The 19,213-nt window shown below is 43.3% G+C and overlaps 2 protein-coding genes and 1 long non-coding RNA gene across 5 annotated transcripts in view; 2 read left to right on the forward strand and 1 right to left on the reverse strand.

Moving 5' to 3' along the window:
* The window catches only part of GCC2 (GRIP and coiled-coil domain containing 2), a 31,525-nt gene extending 27,207 nt beyond the window's left edge, over window positions 1-4,318 (forward strand). Inside the window, exon 23 of the mRNA XM_048935965.1 lies at window positions 627-4,318. Within this exon, the coding sequence (XP_048791922.1) occupies window positions 627-697 (71 nt within the window). The 3' untranslated portion in view covers window positions 698-4,318. The remainder of the gene's footprint in view (window positions 1-626) is intronic.
* Window positions 2,646-10,967, reverse strand: LOC125689204 (uncharacterized). Its single transcript, XR_007375120.1, has 2 exons — window positions 10,747-10,967; window positions 2,646-8,929 (listed from the first exon to the last, which is right to left on the reverse strand). It is a non-coding gene; the product is annotated as an uncharacterized LOC125689204 (long non-coding RNA).
* Window positions 10,968-11,042: 75 nt separating this feature from the next.
* Window positions 11,043-19,213, forward strand: part of LIMS1 (LIM zinc finger domain containing 1) — a 66,436-nt gene continuing 58,265 nt past the window's right edge. Inside the window, exon 1 of one of the 3 annotated variants that reach the window (XM_048936030.1) lies at window positions 11,043-11,174. In XM_048936030.1, the coding sequence (XP_048791987.1) occupies window positions 11,140-11,174 (35 nt within the window). In that variant the 5' untranslated portion in view covers window positions 11,043-11,139. Of the gene's footprint in view, window positions 11,175-11,651; window positions 11,794-19,213 lie in introns of those variants that run through there. The other 2 variants (XM_048936039.1, XM_048936048.1) reach the window with 2 other exon arrangements.

Below are 19,213 nucleotides of genomic sequence, written 5' to 3' on the forward strand. Positions count from 1 at the left end.
CTGATTAAGAACCTTTGGAACTAGGGGAGGAAGGAGGAATAGTTGAGCCTTTGAAAGAAATAAACCCAAGAGCTGTAATAATGTATAATAACGTTCTGGCTACTCTTTAAATACTCTGATGCCTTGTTTGTCCCTTTACTATTCCTTTTAAAGATACGATCTTGTTAAGTTATGTAAATAACGAGCTAGTTTCTAGTACTTCATTAGCATACTTGATTTAAGAATTACTTAAAGAATAAGAAGTACAGTGTGTGTGTATATAAGCATTTTAAACTAGTGAAGAAAAGCACATGAGTAAGTGACAACGTAATCCATCCCATGATAAATGTTGCATTTGGAAAAATTATATGTAAACTGAGCCTATAGCATCTCAATGCTTTTTGGCATTCTAATCAGCACTGGCTGGATTTTTCTTAAGGAAGATGATGAAATGGTTTCATTAAAGTGTACTGGGTGATTAAAGTCCACATCTTTTGCAAAGTGTAAGTACTGAATGTTACCTCTTCATCAAATTGAGAAGAACAGTGTTTGAAAACTTGACAGAGGAAGGAAAAATGAAGATCAGGTTTCCAAATTGTGTAACGTGTAGCCTCATAAACTTACAGAATGTATTTCTCCTCCTCCAGGTGAGGAAGAGAGTTCCTCACGGCCCTCTGGGTGGGCTTCGTACCTTCACAGCTGGTCTGGACTTCGATGAGATAGTGGAAGCGCTGCATCTTTAAATGCATTCCACCATTACAAAAAGAGAAATCCTAAAGTAGAAGAACAATCCACTGGTATTTCAATGTTGAACTCTGGGGTTTTGTTTCTGTGTATCATTTTCAGCTTTTTAGTTTCTTCTGAAGGAAGAACACCTCATCAGCTCTGAAAGACTATTCTGTATCGCATTCTGACAGCAGAGAACTTCTTGTCAAAGCTGATGACAAGACATGTAATGAGAAGCAACAAGCTAATTGCAAATTGCTTAAAACAGAATCTGACACACTTGTGACAGGTCTTTTAATGCTGATTTGAAGAAAAAGTTGATTTAATATAGCTACTGGAATACCTAGACATAAAGCATTTTGAAGTGTTTACAGTTCCTCACAAATTTTTGTCAGCTCGCTAGCCTATATGGTTCATGCATGTTGAAGGAATTACGAGTTATTTCCTCTCTGGTGATGCTTACAAAATGTAAGGTCAGTTGTGAGCAGAAGAGGGATTTTCTGTTTTGACTAAATTTTTAGTCTTAGTTATGTTTTTCAGAATTGCTCGACAGAAAATATGAAGGCAGCGGCCCACAGAACTTAAAAGAGCCTAAAATTATATAAAATACAACGTTTGGCACATCTATGGCATGGTACTGTAGAGGTGATTAATGGCATTTTTGGAAGTCTTGGGATAGCACCCCGAGAACCAGTGGTCATAAATGAGCTGAAGTTTTAGGAGAAAGAACTTAAGATACAGCTTTTAAACCTGAGGTTGGATGTGTGTGTGTTCAAGACCAGGAAGCAATGTTACACTACTGTAATGATGCCTGTACTTAAATGAAAAGGCTCTACCTGTACTTAGTCATATAGAAGATACTAAAGGAGGAATCATGAGTTTGTACATCAGAGCCCTTGTGGTAACATTTGAAAGAAAAGGACAGAGCTTCCACCAGTAGGTGTACATTTTAAATGTCCTGAAGATTGAAGACGTGACATTCTTGTGTCACTTCTGTTTGCACACTACATTTGCACAAATCTTTTGTACAGATGATTTAATCTCTGTTCCAGTCTCTTAGGGTTTTGTTGTTTTTTTTCCTTTGTTGTTGTTTTCCAGAAAAAAAATCTCTGAGCTATTTCTCCTGTTATCAACCCAACACCTTTTTGTTTTTTTCCCCCTTCTAGGCCATGCTGCCTTTCACTATCTTAATTTATTTGTAAATTGCTGAAGTGCTTACATGTCATTTCTTTACCCTGCTTACCTTTCAACTACAGATGTTTTGGAGTTTGTTTTTTTTCCCCAGTATGCCCTCTCCCACAGTTTTACATTGAATCCTTTCCTGTTGTACATATCAATTCTAAATAGTATTCTTTCTTTCCTGCCCATCTTAGTTGAGGCCCTGCAGATTGATGCTCATTCCTTTAATATTACCTCACTTGGGGCTGAAATTTATCTGGATTCAAGAACAGAAAGTCAGCATGCACTGTTAGTAAAAGCAGTTACTGAACAGTTTATTATCATTGTTTTTTGCTGTTGGTATGTATTTCCAACTGACAAACAACTGACATTCAACAGACTTCAGCTATTTTAATTCCACAGTCTTGAGCACAATTTATTTTTCTTCCATTATATGTTCTAACTGGAATCTTCATGGTTTGTGCTACCAGTGAAAACGCCCTGTGTGGACTTTCAGATCACAGAACTGGTAGCCAATAGCATAGGGCATCTGTAGTTTGGAGATGCAGAAAGCAAGCATGAGGCTACATGTGTTACTGAAATGATACCTTCAACATTTGTGATTTGCTCCAGATCTCTGCTTAATACTAACTCTTGTTTGCAGCTGGATTTTGTTAATGTCACTCTAAAGAATGCTAGAGCAGAGCTAGGGGAGAGAGCTCAGATACACATAAAAATGTGTGTAAGTCATTCTCCTGCTGTGATTTTAACAACAGAAGCATGAGTGACTTCTTTTTTTTTTTAAGCTTAGTTCAAACTGAGTTTGCAGCTGACCTGAATTAGTCCCTTCTGCACAATGTCTGCTCAACTGCCTCCAGAGATCTGTGACCAGTTCCTTTTTTAAATGCACATATTTCAGAACTGTAGATTTAACATTGTGAACTGTGAATAAATGCATGCAAACAACTTATCTTTGGCTGTACTAAGTACCATTTGCTTAGTGACTTCTTTTTCCAGGTCCGAGTTGCACACTTACTGATCTTAGTAAAACTCAAGCATTGTCTTTATGAATGTAGTGGACACCTCCTGCATCACTATATATATATATTTTATTAATGGAAGATTAAGGTCTTAATGTTAAAAATATTTTAGTAACTGCTACTAAGTTGTGCTATGATGCAAAGATTGCCAGAACTTAACCTCGGTGGCAAAAAACTGATGTAAGTAGATATATCAAGGTTTAATGTGCACTTGCAGTAAATGGCGTTAGAAGAGTATGGACTGGACACAGGATTATTTTGCATAGTAAAGTTTTTATATGTCATGAATTTGCATTTGTAACATTACAGCATCGTGGCTGTGATTTGCTTTCAGAAAGCAGTTTAAAATGGTAACTAGTACTGCTGCTTCTTGACATACTGGTGCTCTTTTTTTGGAGGAGCACTGTGCTGACTTTGCTTTCTGGTTCTATTTCTTTCCTTGTTTCCCCCTTGTCTCCCCCTTGTTTCCCCCTTCTGCCGTATTTGTTGGAATATTTCCCAGAAATTGCAGCCCCTGCCCAAAGATTTCATGAGCTTAGGACCAAATTTTATTCTTCTATCTGCCTGCCTTCAGCCCTACCTTCAGGATGGAAAGGAATAATATAAACATGAGACTATATTGTCACTAGGCAGAGTATATATAGGGACTTAATAACAAAACAAAAAAAAAAGAATAATTCTGAGTTTCTAGGACTTTATGTGCACTGTAGCTGCATTTTTAACTACCTACATGGGCTTAAAAACGGGTTATGGATGTGCCTTCTGCATTCTTTTTTTGACAGAACAGAGCCCCGTCTGTGCAAGCCAAATGTGCTCTGTCTGGAACACAGGAAGACCAGAATCTGTAAGGCTGCGGTGTAGGTGTGCCCAGTTGGATTAAGGGCTCAGGAATGGCCAGGGGGAGCCAGTGTTAGAGTGGTACATGGGAGAACTGAATTGGTTTTCTTTCCTGACCTGACCCCTCTTTCCCAAAGTATAACAGAAGAATATATGGTTAGAATATTTTTCTGAAGTTAGATCTTCTTTTCTCTGTTTCCCTCCGTCGTTGTGCTTTGATAATAGAAATCCTGAAGTAGTTGGGGAAGATACCTAACAGACCTTATTAGTTTCTAATAACTGCCTTGGAAGGCAGCTTACCCACCTCTCCTCCAGCTTTTGCCTTGGCTTCACCTAGAGCACCATAAATCCTTAACTATGTGATAGCTCCACTATTACTAGTTCTGTGAAAATATCTCCCAACAGAGCCTTGCAAATAGCAGTTAACACCCATAAGTTGAAAAACCAAATGCATGAAGAGGTAAAAATGTTTGTTGTAGTAATTTCAGAATCACTAGTTTGAATAGATAAATGTTTTGGTTGGAAACATGACTGTGCTGCCTTTTTCATGTGGCCACTGCTTCAATAAATTTCATCCTTATGCAACAGCGTGCCTTTCTTTTTCTCTGAATGCCTGTTCTTAGCTGAGAAAATACTACTTGGGTGCAAGGTAGAAAAAACACGGGGATGCTTACTGTAGTATTCAAGAGAAGGTCTGGTACAGTAGCTGTGGGTACTGTGGTCTCTACTTTGTAACACAGTAATAGTGATGGATATTTCTGGATTGATGAAAGGGGAAAATGAAAAAGGTGATTTTTATTCTTTTTTAAAAAATAAATAAAAATCAAGGTGTGAAAAGAAGTCAACCTAAGAACAAATGGACATAAGAGTCAAAAAAAGGAAGCCTGAAATTTAAGATCAATTTGTAAGCCAAACAATTTTCAGATGCTGCATATGTGCTTAAGGGAAGAGAAAAACTAATTTGGCTACTTTTCAAGCAGAACTGAATAGAATACTGTCTTGCATAGACGAGAAGGCACATCTTACGGTCAAGAGATTCATAGAGTCACTGAAGGCTTGGGTTGGAAGGGCCCTTTATGATCATCTAGTTCCAACGTTCCTGTTTGTGGATCAGGTTGCCCCATTGAGTCACCCCATGATGGCTCTTTCATGTGTCAAATGCATCTCTATTTAAGATTTACTTTAGTCATGAAAAGAACCCTTTTTATTTCTTTCAGGGCCAAAACACACAAGGAGTACCCTTTCTATGCAGGATACTGAAGCTGCTGGTACCTTGGCCTTCACAATATCCCTGCTGTTTCAATGTGCTTCTCCTCTAGCTGAGCTATGCATCCAGCTTTCTTACTGCATTTGCCTTATTGCTGCCAGTGAAGTCAAAGGACACCTCTTCCATTGGTTTTGTTCAAGTTCCTTCTCTGGAAGATGGAAAGATACTGTTAAATGGAACAAAATGTAGGATGCAATAATTTTCCGAAGATAGGACGATTACTGAAGTCCTGGGCAGAACTGCTAAGTGGAAAATGAGGACAGCTTGAACCACCATTCAGTAAATGCCTTCAGTCTTGCCTCAGCACAAACCAAAGGCTGAGAAACCACAAGAATAAAGAATACATCCACCATTTCATGAGAAGTGTTCCATATTCCATATTTTAAAAGCTGGAAGCAATACTGGCTGAAATACTGGGGAGGGGGGACGGAGAAGGGACGGAGGGCCAGTTAGCACCAAGTAAGGTAGAGATCAGTGTTACGCAGCTCTGAGATCATGAGTGGCTATGGGTTTGCACAGAGCCACTACCAAATTGGTAATGGTGCCTTGCTGATGCCAAAGTAATGGAGATGAGCCATGCAGTGGCTGGTGTCTGTGGAGCAACTCAGTGCTTCTTCCAGCAGTGAGGCTCACAGTTCTCTGCTATGTGAAGAAGACGAAGTTCCCCGCACCTTGTGGTCATGGGCTTTCTTTCTCTTGCTTATGAAGGAAAATGGGAAACCACCAGAAGACTTGTGCTGGACTGAAACTAGCTTACCTGATGCCTACCTCATGCACTGTACTGGCCTTTTTTGTTTGGGGAATAGGAGTAATAATGCACTTGGCTTTCTTGTGCCCACTGCTTTTGAAGATTTATTTAGCTTTATAGCCCAATAACTGCTACCAAAGAGAAAGATAATCATATCTTTGCTCTGGTGCTGGGGCATGCTCTGGCTGTGTTGAGTCACACTTCATCTGTGAACATGCTGCCTGTGTACCTCTTTCATCTTAGGACATGACAGATATAAAACTAGAGGCAATGTCCCAGCTGCAGGCATAAACTATGCTCTTCTCCCTCTTTTTTACAAATCCAGAGAATACTTCTCTGAAAACTGTTTTGTTGAAAGCAGGCTACGCTGTGATGCCTAAAAGTCTTTCCTCTGCATGTTACAGAATCAAAAGAATGTTTTTGTTTTCAATTTCTGCCTTTCATTTCTGAGTCCTCATTGCAGTTTAGATTGAGTTGACCTATGCTGTAGGAGCCTTACTGCTGTTCCACAAACCTTTCATTTCAGAAGGTGAGACTTCTGGGGGCCAAAGTCTACAGATTAGCAAAGGAATGGATGTCTCAGTTGGACTATTTCTAATCTCATGTTCTCTTTGCTGCAGTGTAAATAGTCTCCATTCTACTGTTGGTTTTGAATTGCTCAACTTCATTTTCTGTTTTAGATTTGTTAACAAAGCCATGGAAATGAAACTGTCTCACAACAGCAAAAGCAAACTCAGTTGTTAAACACAGCTCAGTCTTGATGTCTGTACACCAAATGCACTCAAAGGTTCTTCTAACTTTCCTAGTACGATAACAGCATTCCTAAGCTTTTTCATGGAAGAATGGCCACAGTACAGAGTACCTCTTTTCAACAGATTTGGTTTAGTATAGGCCAAAGCTACATGTCCCCATAGATCAAAAACTAGGTCCCTTGATGCCTTTTTCTGGAAAAAAAGGCCAAACAAATCCATCCTTCCTATGAGTGAAAATGATCAAAATGTGAAATGACATGGGCTGGATTGTACAATGAAGATAGCATAAAGCAAAATGGAAAAATAGACATCAGTTAGTTACTGCTTCAATAGTCAAATCCTCTTTGGTATCTCTACAAATCATTTATTCTTTCTGCTGTCAGTTGAATGCCTGTAGGCTTCTTAAGAATCTAAGGTAATCAGTGTACAAAGCAGCGTGCTATTTTGGGTACAGCCCCAAAATCCTCCTGTAAAGGCATCTGAAAGTGTTATAAATTGATAGTTATTGGATAGCAGCTGCAGCTGAGTTTAGGATTTAAGGTGTTTTTTTTTTTACTGTCTCATCTGAAAGCTTAATTGCTTGAAAATCGAAGATTGTTCTGAGAACACTCAGGCCTTTTTGTAAGTGGATGCACATATTAGTTCTTGGATCTCTTGCAATTCATAGCTTGCAAAACATCTCAAAAATAAAATCCATGGAAAATGTTACACAACTCCAGGAAAAGGCTTTTACCTTAAGTGCTGCTTTACTCTCCTTGTTCCCTCTTGTGGAGTCAAGCTGCTGACACTCAGCATTACTTCTGGCAAAGGAGAAGGCCTGTCATATCATTCGGACTTTTAGTAGCTAAATATTTATATAGACTAGTTAATGTTTAAGAGATCCACATGAATTACTTAAACCTGTGGCCAAAGCCACTGCACTCCTGCAGGGGCACAAAGGGGTGATCATGCAGCACCTCAGGCAGAGGCCTGTGGACTCCTGCAAACGGGATGAAAGCAAGTGGAAGCAACTGAGACTTCAGCAGCTCCTGTTGTTGGGTCCACATCAACCTTCTCCACCAGCCTTGCTCTTGGAAACTGCTCAAACCAATCATTTGCACACAGCTGGGGAACAGTGCATATATCAAACTTTTCTTGCAGGAAAATTTTGAGAAAAAAGAGGAAACCTACTGAGAGATATTGAGAGATTCTGTGGAGAACAGAAACTGCACGGACAAACAGTTTAAAAAACAAAAAATGACATTCTTCAATTAGATTGGGTTGTAACTTGTTTCCTCTCCAGTTATTCCGAGCTATTTGGCTGATTTCAGTCCTTCTTGACTCTTGAGCTTCATCCTTTCTTTAAAGCACCTCCAAATAATGCCATTAGTAAAAACATTCAAGCCACCATACAAAGCAACAGATGTTCTAAATGCACCAATAGAAAGATGTGTGACTCGTGACTCCCACTGCAGGACTTTTACCATGGAGCAGATGTTGGACTGCTGATAGGTGTCTGTATTTCTAACTGGTTGCATCAAATAGATGTTATCAGCAGTTATCAGATGTTATCAGTCCTCGTTCCTGCACAACCTCTTTCCATCTTCCATATTTGGCTCCATATTTGGAAGATGGAGCCAAATATGCCAGGCACAGCTAAAATGCAAGAAGCAGTAATTTGCCTTTGCTTTCACAAGGAGGTCAGGGTGATCACTAAAACAAAGCTGTCAGTATTCTGAGCAAATTATATACTAAGTACAAAGGTAGCAAAGATTGTTATGGAGCTCAAAGAGTGGCCAAAATTTCTTTCTTTCTGTAATTAATGCTGAGCTAGAGTTTGAAACCTAAATAATTTGTAACTTGTGAATTCATTAAAAGTTTTGCTATGAACATTTCCTTGGAAACTGTGTGTTGAAAAATTATTCAAAAGACACTTAAGGATGCCCCTACTCTGAATACCTCAAAGCTTTGAAAGTGTGATATAAAGACTTGACACTGTTGATGGCTGAAATCCATTGATCAGTATAAGCAAACGTGGGTCTGCTCTGGCCCTCAGGGTCCATAACAATGTGAAGAAGGATACAGCAGTTTCACAGTTCTGAGAGAAAGCAAAAGTTCAGACAAATATTCACTGTCTGAAGTAGGAACACTGAAATGTAAGCCTGGAAAGAACTCTGGGCAGCCCTCAAATAGAACCTTCTTATCATCTTCCGTCTCTCTAGGCAGATGCACTTACGAGGAGTATCTACAAAAAAAGCCTTATAGCTGAAGCTATGAAGATCACAGAACCATGGAATGAGTTGGAAAGGAATACAGGAATCACAGAGTCCAACTCCTGGCCCCACACAGCGCCACACGAAAGTCAAACTGTATGTCTGATAGCATTGTCCAAATGCGCCTTGAACTCTGGCAGCTGGGGGCCATGCCCACTGCCCTGGGGAGCCTGTGAAGATGGTGAAGAAGACACAGTGATTAGATAGTTTTTAAGTGCCTGGGCTCATATTTACTCAAGTTTCTTCATTTCATGACAAAACTGTAAAATATTTTTAGAAATGAGAAGGAACTTGACATAAAAATACCATCCCAGGCAGGCAGGCAGACCCTTCAGCCTTTCTCTTCTCCATCCCTCCACAACCTTTCCTTTCTTACTCCTTCCCTAAACTCACAGTATTGGCCTTGTATTGTCGGTGGTACCAACACTGATAAATTGTACAATTCTAAATGGTTCAAAGTCCTACATTGTCATTTGTCCCCCTGCCAGTCCTACCACCACACAATAGTATTTCAGCAATGATGGAAGGTTTAAAGCACTCTGGAAACAGGACACCATAAACACGTGTTCAAATAAACTGATTTAGCATGGAGAGATTTTTTATAAAAAGATAATCACATGATTATGGTGCTTGGTCTGGAGATACGGAGTCCTACATCCCTGCTCTGCCACGTTTCCTCAGCAAGCTTCATTTCAGCATTGCTGTCTCCATTTCCTCGCTTACCTCCTGGGGATGCTGGCGCTCCCGACACCAGGCACACCAGCATCTACCTTAATGATGGCTCTGTGAGCAGCAATAAACAGGCAGCTCATCTTGCTTTTTAAAAACTGCGTAGGAGGAAAGCAGTCATAGCCTTTCATTACACAGGACTGGAGGGAACGATATTTTTTCTTTTGAGTGTGTTTGTGAATCCTACTGAATTATTTACTTGAGTACTCTGGGCTGAATTTTACAAGTTAATTAGGATACCAGAATGCTCTTAATGCCATGTAATGAAGGTCATTACGAATTGTTATTTCTGATGAACAGGAAGTCAAAACCAAAATTTGAGTCAGCCTCCAAAGCCAAGGCACAAACTTGCTGTAAAGTGCCTCTGAAACACCTGGACTTTCTTGTTGCAGCGCTTCCAAGGGCTGCTAGTACTTAGCATTTGGCACAGTGCTTGGTGAAGGCTCTTCCGCTCTTTATGGGTGTCACTGTGAGATCAGACTGTCAGCAGGCCACGCTCGGAGCTGCTGTCTCTTGAAGGCACTGGAGAGCTGCATAGGGTGTGATTCCTATGCTATTACACCTTCTAATGCTCTTGCTGAAGGAAGGATTCTACCAGCTGTGCTCGCCGATGTGCCCAGGCTGTTAATTATTTCCAAGGCTTACCACTGTGCAGTTTGCTGCTCCATGCTCAGGTACGCTGGGGCACAGGTCCCTGTTCAAGCTGCTCTCAGCTGTGCTCTACAGCAGAAACTAGGCAACATGACAGCTCCCAGCCCCTCACAGGCACACTGGGGTTAATTACAGCCATTCGTGAAGCTGCCTGCAGGTAACATGGCAGACTGCCCAAACTCGATTAAGAAGAAAAACAAAGGGGTAGTGTTACCTTAGCAGGCACAGAATGAGAACTTGCCTAGTTAGATGATGTAAGCCAATCCCGCCGCCAGATGGGAGGTGAATAAGTTTAGCCAGTGGGGGCTTTTCGGTGGTAGGACCCTCTGTGTCCCTCAGGCCCACTTCCTCTCCAGCAGGGCACACAGAGCAGGATGCCCAGAGCCATGGCCAGGCGGCTGCTGGAGATTCCCAACGAGGAGACCCTACAGCCTCTGGGCAGCCTGTGCCCAGTGCCTCACTGGCTTCCCATTGCAAAATGTCCTCCAAACAGCTAATCTAAATCTCCCCTCTTTTAGATTAAAACCATCGTCCCTCGTCCAGTCGTTATCTGCGCAAGAAGTCGCTCTGCATCACTTATCCTCCATGTGCACGCAGTTGCCCATACCTGCCTGCGCCGACGCCCGCTGCCCTCACACGCCCCGAGCACGCTGTCCTCTGGGGGCTGCAGAGTTCGCACCCTACCGTGAAACCACACGTAAGACATAGCAAAAATAGCTGGCGTGGTTTGGACAGCAATCTTCTGTCCTGAAAAGCGGCGCCAATGGCGCCGCAACGCCAGCCGCACTCACTGAGCGGCGACGGGTGGAGGACTTCCCTCAGTGCGGCGCTTCCCACCGGGCAGCGGGATGAGGCGAGGCGGGGCGAGGCGGGCCGGGCCGGGCGGCGGTGCGGGAGGAGTGCGCCCTCAGGCGGCAGCGCGGGGCGGGCAGGGGGCGGGCGCGCAGCGCCATTAGCGGCGCCCGGCGCGGCTCCTCCCGTTGCGGCGGAGCTCGGCGCGATGTTGGGGGTGGCGGCGGCGGGGCTGCCCGGCAGGTAGGGCAGCGGCGTTCGCGCGTTGGGTGGGAGCCTGGCTTTGCTGCCCGGCGGTCGGAACAGGGGGTGGTGGGACCGGCGGGCGTTCCTTCGCTCCTATGCTATCCCCGTGCTCTGCTGAGCCCCGGTTGGAGCGTGGGTTTGGAGCCCTTCTTCCTTACAGCCTTCTCTCCCGAGGGAGGTTACCGCGTTAAACGCTGCTGGTAAATAGCCCCGGGTGAGCTCCGCGGAGTTTCTCGCGTGTGCCACGGTTGCCTTAAGGGAAAGAGAGGTTAATAGGGACGGCTTATAGAAAGCAAAGTCTGCTGTAATTACTCGGAGCCTCACCCGCTGTAAATGCTTCTCGAGGTGAGCCGTCCCAAATTAAGGCGCTGACACGTGGACGCACGGGGCAGGGCGCGGGCAGCGCCTCGTGCTGAGCCGGCCTCGGCTCCGGCTGCGGTGCGCACACGGCACGGCTGGGCGGCGCTCCCGGGGAGCTGCTCTGCACGGCCCGGGGCAAGGAGGCAGAAGGGAGAAGGGCTGACTTGATGCCTCTCTCCAGACCCGCGCGGAGGAGCAGCAGACATCTGGCCGGCAAGACTATGCGCACGGTTCCTTACTATTCTTTCTAACTTTGGTATTGTTTCTTTTGACGGATGCTTGTTGTTCTCCGTGTACTGCCTCTGCGTTTGCTTTTGCATTGCAAAGGACCTGCTGCTGCAACCTGAGTGCCTTTAGAGCAGGGGTGCTACCGCAGGGGCTCGGCTGCGAGGGGTGTGCAGCTTTATAGCTGTCCCCGCGTTGTAGATTGAATCAAAAGCAGCCAGCGTTCGGCATCTGAACGTGAGTTGTTGTTGTACGGTGCGTGGGCTGAGAGTGCCTGAGTTGTTGGGGGTATTTTTTTGTGGGGGGAGCACAGGCTGCATTCTATGGGCAGCGTTTCTAGCTGTTTGAGCTGAATTCATCTTGGTGTGCTATTGCTGGAATACATTCCTTATGGAATTCAGAAGAAAACATTAGCTTGCAGTTTAGTGTCTTTTATTCTCTTAAGCATTTGTAGTTTCCTCATGGAAACTAAGTTTTTCTTTGTAGTAATAAATGTTCAGTATTTTACTGCCTGCTTGCCTACAAAGCAAGCTCCTCTTTATTCACAGAATAATTGTATTGACAAACTGGCGTAGACTCTTTGGATATCCGGCTCTCATTCATGCGAAGCTCACACCTGTGAGTGCTCTGTAGTGCTGCTGGCTTTGGCAGGCATTGGTGAGGGAGATGAGAAGCTGTAGGTGATACTGGAGTTGAACCTCAGCTGTAACCCAGCGGTTTTGTTCTTAGAACGGGCTCCAGACAGGAGAACCGATAATGGCCCATAACGCGTGGAGCATCACTTGCATAGTTAACAAATTCTTTTTCGAGAGACAATAAAATATTTACTACCAAAGCACTTAAGGCAAGCTTTTCAGCTCTTGCAATTGTGGTTTTGCACTAAGTGTGTTAGGCTCGGCATCCGCATTCATCTGTGTTCTGTTTGCCCCAAATCCTTGCTGAAAGGCTTCTCCATCTATACTTTGGCGCAGCCTTTTACTTCTTCCAGTTGTGGGGACGTAGTTGCAGTGATCTGTGCTAAAAGCAGCTTGCCAGTTGGTGGGAAAGGTACTTGCATGGAGTTTTTCTGTGACAGCAGGTGCTGATGACAAGGAAAATGAGAACGACAGTTGTGTTTTGACAGCTGAAGTCACGCATTGTCTGAGCCCTTCATAGCATGTATGTAGGCAGTGTCTGTCTGTGTCATTGTATTGATGTGCTGCAGAGCTCATTGCCGATATGGCTGGTGCACAAGCTCTGGTGTTGAGGCGGAAACACGCTTTGAAAGAATGAAAGAAAGCTGGGAATGTCCTAATTCAGCTTGACAATTGGAGAAAGCAGAGCAGGAGACTGTGCCCCTGAGGGAAATACTTTTCTGCAAATTAGGACACTCCTTTGCAATTACTTCAGCGCTTCCCCTTCCTGAGGTGTCAAAATCTTTCTGGAAATGCCTACTTAGTTCTTTTAAATAGATAGAAAGAAAAAAGGAAGTCAAGGCACTGCCATTTGCTTGGCTGGTTTTGTGTGCCTCAACAACCCTTCATGCGGGACAGCTAAATGAATTTCTGTCTGGGTGTGAAGACCATCAGCAAATCCCAAAACTGGTGGTCTGTCCAGGGGCGAGCTCTCTGTGAGCCATGTGGACCTCTTGTCCACATCTGAAACTGCCTTCCTGCTGCACTGGGAAGTATGGTCTGGAGCACCTCTCTTACGGTGCATGTGTTGTTACCCAGGATGAGGCCTTATGCTCTGCATTTTTCATGTTAATTGCTGTTCCTTACATTGTAGGTGATTTCTAGCTCTTAGCATTTTTTTCTATCACTTCCTAGCTCGTTTTAAAAAACAAAAAAAAAAAAAAAAAAAAACATACTATCCAGTTCTGAAATATCTAATAAGGAAGTGAATCCTACATCAACCCCACTACATTTAGAATTGTTTCAACCCTTGCTTGTATTAAATAGTTTGAGGAAGTGAGCAGCACGCACTTGTAGGTGGACTTCTGATTGACCGAAACCTAAACTGGTGGGAATAGTTTAGTTAAAGCCTTGGGATTTATTACTCATGTCATGGGTGGGGAGTTGTTGTGGCTAATTGGGGAAACTAAGACCGTGTAATGACTTTATGAAGGTTTCTTGGGTGGTCTGAGCAGTCAGGGGAAGCAGTTGTGCTTAGAATTGAAAGGGTTTTCTGTACTAATGCATTGTTTTACTGTGGTTAGGGGCACTGGGAAAGGCTGCGGCAAAGCAGCGGAGTAACACCAGGAAATAATTGGGAGGCAACAGAGTGCCTGGGTGGCTCCAGTCCAGGTCCCATGCAGGCACATAGCAGCTGTGGGGCTAGTATGGGGGAAGAAGTCTGCATCCTGCACATAGCAGGGGGGTTGAAACTAGATGATTGTTGTGGCCTTTTTCTACCCAGGCCGTTCTGTGATCCAGAGATGGCCTCAGATGTGCTCTGAGGAGCGGGCAGGGCTGTAGGCCCTCCCCATCCTTGTCATACTTGTCCACTGGCTTGGGAAGGCATGGCAAGGACTGCATGCAGCCCAGCAGGCTCAGGACTGAATCAGCAGAGCAGGATCTGCTGCGGGAAGCAATCTAGCATGAGAAATGCTTCCAAACGGGAGTGTGTTTCTGCTCACAGATGGAAACCACCCGCTTCTGAACTTCTGTGTCGGTAGCAGAGGAGCGTTTTGTGGCTTGGGAGACAGACACATGTGCTAGATTAAGTCCCTTGTTTTTGCCAGGTTCTGCTGGTAAGTGGGGTGAGGCTCTGTCTGTGGTTAACTGCTTCCCAGCCCCAGGCCTGCCAGGCTCTGAGGAGCTGGACATGTCGTCCTGAGGTAGGCCAGGGCCGTGCTCCCATGGAGGCAGTTACATGGGAGCTGGTGCAGCTGGAATCTGATGGCTAAACAGAGGAGTAGGTAGGACATATTCATAGAAACATAGAATGGCTTGGATGGGACCTTAAAGATCATATAATTCCATCCCCCTGCCATGGGCAGGGCTGCCCCCCCCCAGCTCAGGTTGCCCAGGGTCCCATCCTACCTGGCCTTGAGCGCCTACAGGGATGGGGCACCACAGCTTCTCTGGGCAGCTGTGCCAGCGCCTCACTGCCCTCTGAATAAAGAATTTCTGCCTAACATCTTATCAAAATCTCCCATCTTTTAGTTTGAAACCATTCCCTCTTGTCCTATCACTGTCTGCCAATGTAGTAAGTTAATCTCTATACGCTCCCTTTAGAAACTGAAAGGCTGATGTGAGATTTCCCTGGAACCTTCTCTTCTCCAAGCTAAGCAAGCCCAACTCCTCCAACTTTTCTTCATATGAGAGATGCTCCAGCTCTCTGATCACCCTCCAGCCCTCCTCTGGATCCACTCCAACAGATCCACATCTTTCTTGTGTTGAGGGCCCCAGAGCTGGATGCAGTACTGCGAGTGGAGTAGATTGAAATCCAGGTTGGTTTGATCTGGATTGATTCCTTGATTTTTGTGACTAATGGTGATGCTGGGGTGAATAGGAGATATTCGGGGAAAAAAGGAATGTGGTTGTATCTCAAGTGGGGCATGTCTGCAGCAATTTTACACACACACACACACACACACACACACACACACACAGTGTTTTCGTGCCTCCTGTCCTTCCTTTTGTGAGTGTGTGCAGTTGCAAGAGAGAGGCAATACTCTGGTCGTATTAAAAAGAAATCAAAGGATATAATTTTAAAGCTGCTGTTACTGAGAAAAAGCTGACTTCCGAAATCTTAGTTCCTTCATTCTCATTTTTTCTTTTTTGTTAGCCAGCCTCAGGAAATGAGAACATTCTTTTGGTTTTCTATGGCTGAGTCATATGATATATATATATCTCCATATATAAAAAATAATGTGTTCAAACATCTGGAGATGTTCACTTCAGAGGTATTTGTTTTGTGTTATGTTCTCTCAGCTTTAAATGTTTGTACATAGTTGGATGTTTCCAGAGTTTCCAGTATTTCTTTGGCTACAAGAATATGGATATTGCTGTCAGAAAAGCCTAGGGAAATATGCTGATAATTTAGGAAACTTACAAACAAGTGGAAGTAAAGCCTTTAAAGGCTTTTTTTTTTTTCTCTCAAAAATGTAACTATCGAAGTGAATGTTTAATGTCAGCTGCATCCAAATTTTGTAGCTCTTTGATATCTGCCAAGTATATTTAAAAAAAAAAAAAAGGTGTAAGAAAATACCAGTAGCTATTTTCCAGCTTTTGAAAATAAATAAATAAATGGTTTTAAAAGGAAGGAAGTAATTAAAAGCCCATTATACCCATCTGTGCTGTGCTATGGTATGAGCTGACCCTCACTTGGCTTCTGCTGCACTGTGAGTGGGCGGTGGGCTCTCAGCTCTGGCCTCTTACTGGGGTCAGGCAGGGATCGTGAGATTGGATTTCTTTTGTTATTCTTTTTTGAAACCATTTAATTTAACCCAAGGCCAAATGTTTAAATTTGGAGGAGCGAATAAGGAGAATAAAGAACGTTTCCACCCTTGGTGGTTGAGTGTAGCTGTGGTGGGAGAGCAGCGAGGGAGGATGCTGCTGGTGGCCCATTCAGCAAGCACTGGTGGAGGGATAAAAAAAGCAGGAGAAACCATAGCATGCTCAAGTTGATGGTTCCAATAAGGAACCTGTTGCTGATTAAGTGTTTTGATTAAACCCTGGTTTCCTGTAGGTTTCTTTCATCTTTTATTGTCGGTGGATTATAGTGGACTTTAAAAAAAATAACAATCAAGTCTTTTTTTTTTATTATTGAAACGGTTGCATAAATATGATCCTTGGGGTATGTGTTATTTAGAAAAGTACTTATCTTCCTGGAAAACAAAACAAAACAAAACAAAAAACCAGCCCTACCTCCTTTTACCCCTTCAACATGCTTGTTTGCCATCACGTATCAAAGAAGTGCGATTTCTATAATTATATCAAAGAATAGAGGCTTATTGTTAATTGTTTAAAATAATCTGAGGGCCTGTGGAGCTTGTTCTTTTGGCTGATTTCCTGGTCACTGGGACACTGAAGAACTCTTTCAGGTTTCTCAGGAAAAAAATAACTCCTGGAGCCAAGACAGTCCCTGCGGTAACTTACAGACTTGTAGCCCTGGAATGAATTCTCTGTTGTCATCTCTACCAGCTATGATTTTTCTTTTTCAGAGAAAAGCCTCCCATTTCCCACCCTGCATCCAGATCCTCTGATGTCATTCACCATTAAATTATGTCACTGAGCCCCATTTGATGCCATGCTGGGTTAGGAGGAAGTTTTTCACACAGAGGGTGTTGGAGCACTGGAACAGGTTGCCCAAGGAGGCTGTGGATGCCCCATCCCTGGAGGCATTCAAGGCCAGGCTGGATGTGGCTCTGGGCAGCCTGGCGACCCTGCACATAGCGGGAGGGTTGAAATTAGATGATCACTGAGGTCCTTTTCAACCCAGGCCATTCTGTGATTCTATGAATTTGGCATTCTGAGGCAGTAGCACCAAGCTGCTGGTTTGCCAGGCTGAGACAAGGGTCTGGAGCATAGATGTGGTTGCAGGCTCTTGTTTGTGGGACAGCTTTGCGATTAGGGGAACCAACAGAGGAGCAACAGTGGCTCCTTTTTTCCCAGCAGGAAGCCCAGCCTGCATTAAATTTGTTGACATTCAGGAGATTTAGGTTTTTTTTTTTGTCATCCGATGTAAAATTATGTAGCTATTATGGATTTTTATAACATAGCTTTGCAGTGGTTTGATTTGTACAGTGGAGTTTGTGTGAAGTCTGGAAGCACACAGGTAAAAGTACAGAATCACTATCACTGCCACACTTGTACAAAAATAAATGCCAGACTCAGCAGAAGGAGAATAATGGGAAAGATGCTAGGTTGTAAGTGGTAGCGTGCCCAGCAGAGCTTGCTGCTGCCATTGTAGTAATCATTTGGGTAATGGCAGTGTCATGATGCAAAAATATAGGCTCATCTAGATGAGTGATCTTGAAGGTCTTTGCCAAATCCAACCATCAGCCTGACCTGCCGAGTCCCATTACTAAAACGGGGCCCTTAGTGCCATGTCCACACATCTCTTACATATCTCCAGGAATGGGGACTCCGCTGCTTACCTAGGCAGCCCTTCCAATGCTTGACCATTCTCTCCATTAAGAAATTCTTCCTGGTATCCAATCTAAACCTCCTCTTGTGCAATTTGAAAGTGTTTCCTCATGTCCTATCACCTGTCATGTGAGGTAAGAAACAGACACCCAAAATGAGCTCCGTCCTCCAAGAGGAAGACCCTTGCCAGTGAACACTGCTTCTGGCATCGCACCTGGATAGATGTGAAGAATGCTGATGGTACTCTTGTCAAGTGAATGATTTTTCTCTTGTACATGGAGTCATACACCTTGGTTGGTTCAAGTTACAAATATTTACCAGTTCTACCCGCTATGGGATGAGAGTAAAATGGAAAATGCCCGAGTCCAAATTTTCCAACACATCTTGAATCTCTTTTAGCACAAATGTTTGCAGAATGAGCTGGATTGTAGTTCCAGATCACGAGATATTCCAGCAAACTTTGAAAAAATATGTTTTCTGCTCTGTACATGTGGCTTAAGTAATGATGCTCTTGTCACTGGCCATCAGGGTGAAGGAGAGACAAGGTTTACCTGAATTAGAAGGGGATTCATAATTTGACACACTAAAAACACATTATTCTGCATACCATGCAAATATCCGAAGTTCATTCAAAGTTCGTGCTGGATCTAAATTGGAACTCGCAGAAAATATTTGTGCTATCAGTATGTAATAGTTCAGACTGTAACACTGAATGCTTCTTTAGTGCTTGAGTGGAAATGTTGCAAAGACATTAACATAATCACATTGACTTAAAACGTTGTTTCATTTAATTTTTTCATTATGATATTGCTAGAGATCAGGGAGGGCAAGTAGTTCATAATATTTGTCTCAAAGCAATATTGATAATATTTTAAAGAATAATTGTCTTAAAGCAATTTCTAAAAAAATTACAGAAATGACTTATTTTGGGTCTGCAAATTCATAAACAGTTGGAATAAAACGAAATAAAAAATGACTGGATCTGTTTATTTAGCCTGAGCACTGTAGAGTCGTGATCACACACAGCACTTGAGTTAAATTCTCCAGCTCAGTCAAGTCATGAGCTTACGTTTTCATTTCCTTGGAGCCCAGGGTTCAAGTGCCTGGAGCTGGCATGCTGTGTTGCTTGAGTGACAGCGTCTGGAGTCTCTTGGGGTCTGTGACTTGCACAAGCATTAAGCTGCATCTGTGTTACTGTCTTGTCTTTGTAAGGTTTCCTACAAAATATATATATCTCAGCACAGGAAGCATTTAAACCAAACAGGCAAGTAAAAAATTGCAGGAGAAAAAATAGACTTTGAAGTGATTCTGCTGTAAGTTAGTCCATAACTTTGTGTACAAGCAGCTATTGCAGTAGGATATTGTCTCCAAAATATT

Source organism: Lagopus muta, chromosome 1 (genome assembly GCF_023343835.1).
Source record: "Lagopus muta isolate bLagMut1 chromosome 1, bLagMut1 primary, whole genome shotgun sequence".
In the NCBI taxonomy this organism is placed as follows: domain Eukaryota; kingdom Metazoa; phylum Chordata; class Aves; order Galliformes; family Phasianidae; genus Lagopus; species Lagopus muta.